The 7,807-nt window shown below is 44.1% G+C and overlaps 1 protein-coding gene across 2 annotated transcripts in view; it reads right to left on the reverse strand.

The window, feature by feature from the left end:
* The window catches only part of LOC109037983 (retinol-binding protein pinta), a 57,027-nt gene that overhangs the window by 7,356 nt on the left and 41,864 nt on the right, over nucleotides 1-7,807 (reverse strand). Inside the window, exons 1-2 of one of the 2 annotated variants that reach the window (XM_019052881.2) lie at nucleotides 3,799-3,940; nucleotides 949-1,706 (exon numbers count right to left, since the gene is read on the reverse strand). In XM_019052881.2, coding sequence (XP_018908426.2) covers nucleotides 949-1,672 — 724 coding nt within the window. In that variant the 5' untranslated portion in view covers nucleotides 1,673-1,706; nucleotides 3,799-3,940. Of the gene's footprint in view, nucleotides 1-948; nucleotides 1,707-3,798; nucleotides 3,941-7,807 lie in introns of those variants that run through there. The other variant, XM_072303775.1, reaches the window with a different exon arrangement.

The raw sequence follows: 7,807 nt of genomic DNA on the forward strand, positions 1-7,807 counted from the left end.
TAAACGTCCTACTGTTATACATGCAGTCTATTACGGAACGTCCGATGCGCAGCGTGTTATGTCCGGAGTACATGTATCTCAAATTTCAAAATTTTAACAAGTATTTTCTCTTTCAGGTGGGAGTGGGCACATTAAACAAACAAACTTAAACAAATGAACTTATGTTTCGATCGCTCATAGGTGGGACTATGAGGAGCTATGGGTGATAATTTTGAACGGTACCAAACGTAGAAATTCAAACCGGTCAACCCTTCAACACGCTTCGGTTACCAGAGGATATCATGGAAATTCTTGTACACCCCACTTAAGGCACGGATTACGAGAAATTCTGTCGAGACGCCCAAAAGCCCCTGCAATGATCAAATATACAAATTCTTATACAGCAGCCCGCGACAGTGGTTACATGAAATAAGGTGGAAAACGGGGATCACGGGTAAAAACACACGCTACACGGAGAAAAAAACTTCGTGCGTAGGACCCGAAGTTTAGGTCATATGGATCTCTAAAATTTTTGGATTGAGCATCTGAACACTTTAGATCTAGCTGTCGAGGTTCGGATCACACATCTGAAACTTCAGTTCTTACGTCTGAAGTACTTCAGATGTGAGAACCGAAGTTTTTCGGATGTGAAAACCCAAGTACTTCAGGTGTAAGAACTGAAGTTTCAGATGTGTGATCCGAACCTCGACAGCTAGATCTAAAGTGTTCAGATGCTCAATCTGAGAACTTAAGAGATCCACATGACCTAAACTTCGGGCTCCAAGCACGAGGTTCTTTCCTCCATGTAGAATACGGAAAAGTTTCGGCCACCATCGCGTGGGTATCCGGGTTTTCTTCCCGAGTTCCTTTATGATTTTTTAATTATTTGTCCGACTGAAAACGGCTCAGTTTAGGGCCGAAACGTCCCCCTCGTTTTTTCATGCAGTGACCAATTAACTTTTTACTAACCGTTCAGCTCTTCGATGGACTTGTCGCTGCCGCCGAGGTCGGACGGGAGGAAGTCCTTGCCGACCATGTCGTGGAAAGTGTCCAGCTCCTTGTGGACGTGGATCCGGTCCCTCAGCTTGGGCTTGACCATCCTCTTGAAGAGGGCCACGACGCTGTCGATGAACGAGGGGACGTAGACGCAGTGCTCGCCCTTGAACTGCCCCGGGTAGACCTCGAGGAGGATCTCGGTGCAGACGCTGGCGATGGTCGTCAACTTGAGGAAGTGCGCGAAGGAGAACCCGCGGTAATCGATGATGACGATGAAGTCCAGCTTGGCCTCCTCCTCGAGGAAGATGATGTCCAGGACCATGGTGAGGTAGCGGAGGTAGTCCATGGGGATGATGTCGGCGATGTTGGGGTCGGCGCGGGCCACGATGGCCAGCTCCCCGCGGGGGGTCCGCCGAGGGAGGGGGAACACGGGGCAGAGTTTCGAGATGGTCTGGATGGCGGCGGAGGTGGGGTCGCGGTTGAGGTAGACCTGGGGATGCGCCGTCCGGCACGAGTAGTATTGGTCGATCTTGGTCTTGGCCTTCTGGACGCGGTACTTGCAGTTGACGAGGAACTTGCGGAGGAGGACCTTGTCGTCCTGGATGCGCGGAAGGTGCGGCTGCTTCGAGAGCCAGTCGGCGAGGCTCTGCACCATCTCCGCCACTTGCGTTTCGTCTGGGATGTCTGGGTTGCCCATGGTTCCACCTGCTCCTCTCGACTATCACGCGTGCCTGTCAACAGAAAGGGAAACCCTCGGTTACAGTGTACACGGACGTCTGAAATAGTGAGTTTTACACGCTGAACCCACCTACTGAAACTCGCCTAAACTTCAAATGAAGAAGTAAATTCATGTTTCAGGAGCGGACAGTAACGAATTGGGCGTTTCACAATAGTTCAAATTGAATACAATCTTATTTTTACTCTCAAGTCAACATTTAAAGCGCTCAAGACAACATTTAAAGCGCTCAAGTCAACATTTAAAGCGCTCAAAACAACATTTAAAGCGCTCAAGTCAATAAGAAAAACCTGAAATACCCCAACTTGACCCTCTCCCCCTCCTCCCCTGGGTTTAGAACGACTCGGATTCATGGGGACTATTATGTGAGCGTTCTTCATACCCGAATGAACGACTTAAAACAATAGGACCGTGTAATTCAATTTTTTCCGCTGTTTTTCCCCCGCATCTGAACTAGATTATGAAGATTCTGATGAGACCCCGATTGATGCCTCTGCCCTCGAATGGGGGTTAAAGTAGCACGGCGCAGTCACGTAACAATCCACTTGGAGTGCCCTCAGCAATTCCAACAAGCTCCATGAATCACAATAATCTGTTAGAAAGACAGAGCTTCCCATTTGCTTGCTCAACCCAGAAAAAAAGATGAAGGCCCGGGACAAAAGAGGCAAAGTGAAAAGGAACGAGTTAAAGAAATTGAACACATCCTTGAAAAGTGTGATACGACGTGTGGTGCCAACTATAGGGATTGACATGATCTCAAAATTATAGGTCCAGAAAACGATGAGGTCCGACGATTGAAATCACAATACTCATTATTGTTCCAACATACGCCTCAGTGGCCAGTACGTTGTAATGTTTGCGACCACTAAAGTTTACATCGGTTTACCGATGTTTAACATAATGCTCTGACGATGACCAAAAGCCGAAAAGCTTCAGATTTAAAGTTAGAAAATATAATTAAAGTGAATACTTAACACCTCGGCTATTTATTCGCCTCATCATACAGGAATTGTTATCAATTTTATTACACGCTCTGAACCCATCGGGCCAAAAAGGCCAAGTTTCACAAGATACATCCAAGTTTAGTTGCAGTCGAGTGACCTTTGCAGTAATTCATGTTTTCGTAGTTTCAATTTATAAAACAAACATGCGTATGGAACTCCCCTAAATTTTCGTGATAGACTTTTCGGTTCTACGAAGTACAAAGGCAACATCATTGTTGCCTTTGCACTTCGTAGAACTGGACACTCTCATGAGTGTCCAGGTTCTACCCCCCAGTCCGCCGCCCCCTTGAAAAACTCAGGATGTGAGTTTTTTAACTCCAATTGATTTATCCTCTGTTTTTTTGCAGCCTTTCCCCAAATTCAGTTCTTACTAAATTGTGTGCTGATCAAATTGTTCTTCTTTCTTAGCGTAACTTGAGATTAATTATGATTTCCACAAGGTAAATTGAGGCTTTACCGCGATTTCCTTAACGTTTACCTTGTGGAAATTGTTGTAAACCACGAGCTACCGTGAAGACATAATGGCAAACATGAAGCTGCTTCCAGGAAGTCCAGGATGACTTTCAGTAGAGGAAATTCTGAAGACAAATATACTTAAACCCTAACCCAATGTTCATATACAAGACAAAATGCTCCTTAGTTGGGTTAAATTTAACTGGAAGACCAACAAAAATGCCTCTCATTTGGCTCGCGGAGAACTTTGTTGACAGTTGTAAGCTCCCCAATTGACAAATTCTTCACTGGAAGAAAAAAGAAAAAGAAAAAAAAAAAAACATTGGGTCTCGAGTCCAGACTTTTAAAAACATCGACATGAAAAAATACTCTTGATTCAATCAGATTTAAGCTTAAATCAAGAACCAAGCCTCTTAATTAGAGCGGATTTCCTTTTCATTTAAGCTTAAATCTAATTGAATCAAGAGTCCATTTTCTTGCAATGTTTTCAAGAGTCTGGTCTCTAGATCCAATGTGTTTTTGTGTGAAGAAGCAACATTTTCACAACACTGTAATCGCGCTAGTTCCATTTTTTCAAATGCGATCCGAATAGTTTTTCCCTACTGCAAAATGAGGCCCGATTGATCTTACCCGACAGTGCTGACGAGCCTGGCACGGGATGCTACTTCGAGTGGCGTGCAAACTGAACGTGCCCCGGCCTGTATCGCAGGAGATACGAGCGAGGCAGATAAAAACGCGCGACGGCGAACTTCCGCGGAAAAGAGAACTTTCGCACTCTGTCGCGTCGACGGGAGCGCCGAAAACAACAACTCGAGATCGGACGGGGCCCCTAGCCACTGCTCCGGACGGGCATCCCGAACGGACTGATCGCGGCGGGCCCCGCGCTCCCGGCTGATCGACTCGCGCGATTAATTCGCCGCCGAGTCGTCCGCCTTGAACTTGGCCTTGGCGCCCGCGACGGACGCGCGTCCGACGCACCGGTTCCGTGCGTGGCTCCCCGCCTCGCCGCCCGCTACTATCGCGGGTGTCATCCCGTCAAGTTGTTGCGCTATAGATTGATAAGCACAGAGAAAAAACTGGGGCTTATACACCAAATAGTGCTTCATATGGGACACCACCACCGCTAATGAGTAGTAAAGGCAACACATGAGGACTTATCTGTAACAATAGCGGATGTGAAAAATTACCGTTGCGAAACACATTCAAAAAACTGTTTTGGCATCGAGAAAATTTTGAGAAAATACTTGAGATGTGATCTTCGAGATCTGTACATTATGCTAGAGCCAAACATATTACATTTTTGTGTGAACAAAACAGTTTTTTACGCGTGTTTCGAAGAGGTAATTTTTCACATCCGCCATTGTTACAGATAAGTCCTCATAAAACAATAGTTGCACAGAAAAAAATAGATGGTGCTGACGACAGAGCCTCCTGTTCACAGGGCTCCTGCAGTTTCTTTGGTACACATACAGAATTTTTCTGTTGTGCACGGAGAAAAAAAACGTCGGGCGTATGGGACCTGAAGTTGAGGTCATATGGATCTCTGAAGTTTTCGGATCACGTATTTGAAAACTTGAGGTCCAGCTGCCGAAGTTCGAGTCAGATATTTGAAGTACTTCGATATATAGCGGAGGGTTCGGGTCACACATCTGAAGTACTCCGGCACATACCGAAAGTGCCTCGATGTCTGACCCGAACTTCGGCAGCTCGACCTCAAGTTTTCGGATGCGAGATCAAAAAACTTCTGAGATCCATATGACCTCAACTTCGGGTCCCATGCACGAAGATATTTCTCCGTGTGAATAAAATATCGTCAACAAACAAAAGTATATACAAAGTTTCGTTACCAATCTTCTTATAGTATAGACAACAATCGTATTTAGAACGTATGAATTCTTTATCATCAAGCATAAATGTGTCAAAACACTCATACCAATCACGCGGACTCTCTCGGAACCCATAAATTGCTTTTTTTAACTTACACACTTTATTTTCATCAATATCGGAACCATCAGGTGGATAAAGATATACCTCAGATTTAATTGTACCATTTATAAAGGCTGTCTTAACATCCATTTGATGGATATGCCATCCATTTTTACAAGCTAAAGAAAATAACAATTGTTGAGTTTGCATTTTAGCGACAGGAGAATAAATCTCTACATTATCTTGTGTTCTTTGTTGAAAACCCCTTGCTACTAGTCGAGCACAGCAACCCCCCTCCCTTCCCTCTAAAATGTGTGTAATTAGCGTATAAGCGCTGCAGTCCGGTTCCCTCTTTTTAGCTTTGCGCGGTCAATTACTCCCAGTTCCCGTCTCCGCTCCCGTTGAAGTCGTAAAAATGTTTCGCGTCGCAAGCCTTATGATCATTTTGAGGCCTGGCGAGATCCACTTGCGGCTTCAATGAGTGGTTCATATAAGAGGTGTATATTCTGCCCATCATATTTTCCAGGGAGGGACTCCTCCAGTGGCGTGGCGTGAATTGCGATGTAACGATTGTTATGCCATTTAAACTTATGGTAAATAATCGATTATTAAGGTGTTCGCTGCGAACACCCTATTTATCGATCCTTTTCCATAGGTTTAAATGGCATAACAATCGATATATCGCAATTCACGCCACGCCACTGGACTCCTCAGGCTTGCTATACACGATTTTAGTGAATATGCTTGTGAGGACTGATTAAAAACGCAAATACCCACATGAAGGAAACATGTGAGAAGATACTGACACTTTTACTTGATTTTTATCAACGCCTTATCAAGGATTTTATGCAACATTTTTCTTATGCTTCTCTTGAGTACTTCATCATTGATTCCTTTTTTAATAAATTCAGCCCGGTGCTCTGATTCGCGATAATCCTGAAGCAATTTTAGTAACGTTCGTAATTTTTAAAAGCTTTGCGTCCTTGCGCATCATGCTGTTAATTAACAGCAAGTTGATTTAAATTTGAATAAGTGCGAGAAAAAAACACACCAACTCGGAAAAATGATGATGTCCAAGGTACACAAAAAATTGCACAGTTAGTAGGTGAAAAATTTATCTGGAGATAGGAAGCTTTTTGGTGAAAAGGACAAGTGTTTAAGACGAGACATTAAATGTGTGTCAAGGAAACGTTCTTATTACGTTCGTGTGTTTTTTTGTAGTAGTTCCTTCACCTACGAGCAGTTTTCTGTGTTTCCTAAATATTCTCATCTGTCCAAGTTGGTATGTTTTTTTCATTCTCACCAACTCTTCAGCGAGAAAAAATGCAAAAATGTTGAGATGTGCGCTGGAATTTTTCCTGAAGTGACCATGAAACGACTATGCCGCATTTTTCGTTCTTCGGTAGGGGTTTAGGTAGGTTCTTAGGTAGAGGCAAAGCCCACATTTATAAGGACCGCAAAGTTGTTATTAGGTTAAACAATCAAAAGCAATATTTGGAAAATCGACGATGTCGCGATTAAAATCAGCTATATAGTTTACTTCATCAGCACAATAGGCAACGCTGGCCTTTTGGTACGGTGCAAAAGAAGCAAGCAAAGCCCCTGAGTTAGTGTCGAATGCGACGCACACTATACAAATTTCATTTTAACTCCTGGATGCAACTATTAGGGCTACAAGGATGTCTGTGTTGCATACGCTTGTAATTGAAGGCGTTTATACTGTACAGGTCGCTTGAATCCGGCAGATGTCGCGTCAAGAGGGATAATGCCTAGTGAATTGAAAAATCACCCACTGTATTGGAATAGTCCACCTTGGTTAAAAGAAAAGGAAGAACTTTGGCCAGAGCAGTTGCTGAAACTAAAACTCTATTCTTGATTCAGAAGGAGAGTTTTGGGGGGGGGGGGGGGACATCGACCGCCTAAAGCGAGGTGAAAAATTAACAAATAAATCAAAACCACTTAAACGACTGGCGCCATACATTGGCGTGGATGGCTTAATTCATGCTCTGGGTCGATTAACGCATGCCCCTCTCCCAGAATCAGCGCGGTATCCGATAATATTACCTTCAAAGCATCGCTCAGTGCGCCTTCTAGTTGAAAAATACCACAAGGACCACATGCACGCGTCTCCGCAACTCCTGCAATCTCTGTTGCGCCAGAGATTTTGGATATTGGCTTCAAGAGGATTGACTCGATCAGTGTTTCAGTCGTGTATCTATTGCTTTAAGGTACAACCTAGGAGCTAGACTCCTTTAATGGGTGATTTACCAGCTGAAAGGGTTCAGCAGAGTCCCCCATTCCACAGAACGGCATTGGACTTTTGTGGCCATTTCAATGTAAAATTGCATCAGCTTCGATATGCGATTATTTCTCCAGTCTGTGTCTTTGTGTGCATGAGCACCAAGGCAATTCATCTAGAAATGGTCTCAAAGTTGAGTACCGATGCTTTCGTCGCTGCGTTACAGCGCTTCGTCAGTAGACGAGGCAAACCGGCATATATTTATTGTGATAATGCTAGCAATTTCCAGGGAGCGGCAAATAGATTTTTAAAATTAATTACGTCAGCGGACCCAAATTTAATATTGTTTTCTCACAATAACAGAGTGGAATTTCGCTTCAATGTACCATTAGGGCCCCATTTGGGGGGTCTGTACGAAGCTGCAGTAAAAAGTTTTAAACTACACCTGAAACGGGTGATGGGTGATAGTGTATT

This window comes from Bemisia tabaci, chromosome 8 (genome assembly GCF_918797505.1).
Source record: "Bemisia tabaci chromosome 8, PGI_BMITA_v3".
Taxonomy (NCBI): Eukaryota; Metazoa; Arthropoda; class Insecta; order Hemiptera; family Aleyrodidae; genus Bemisia; species Bemisia tabaci.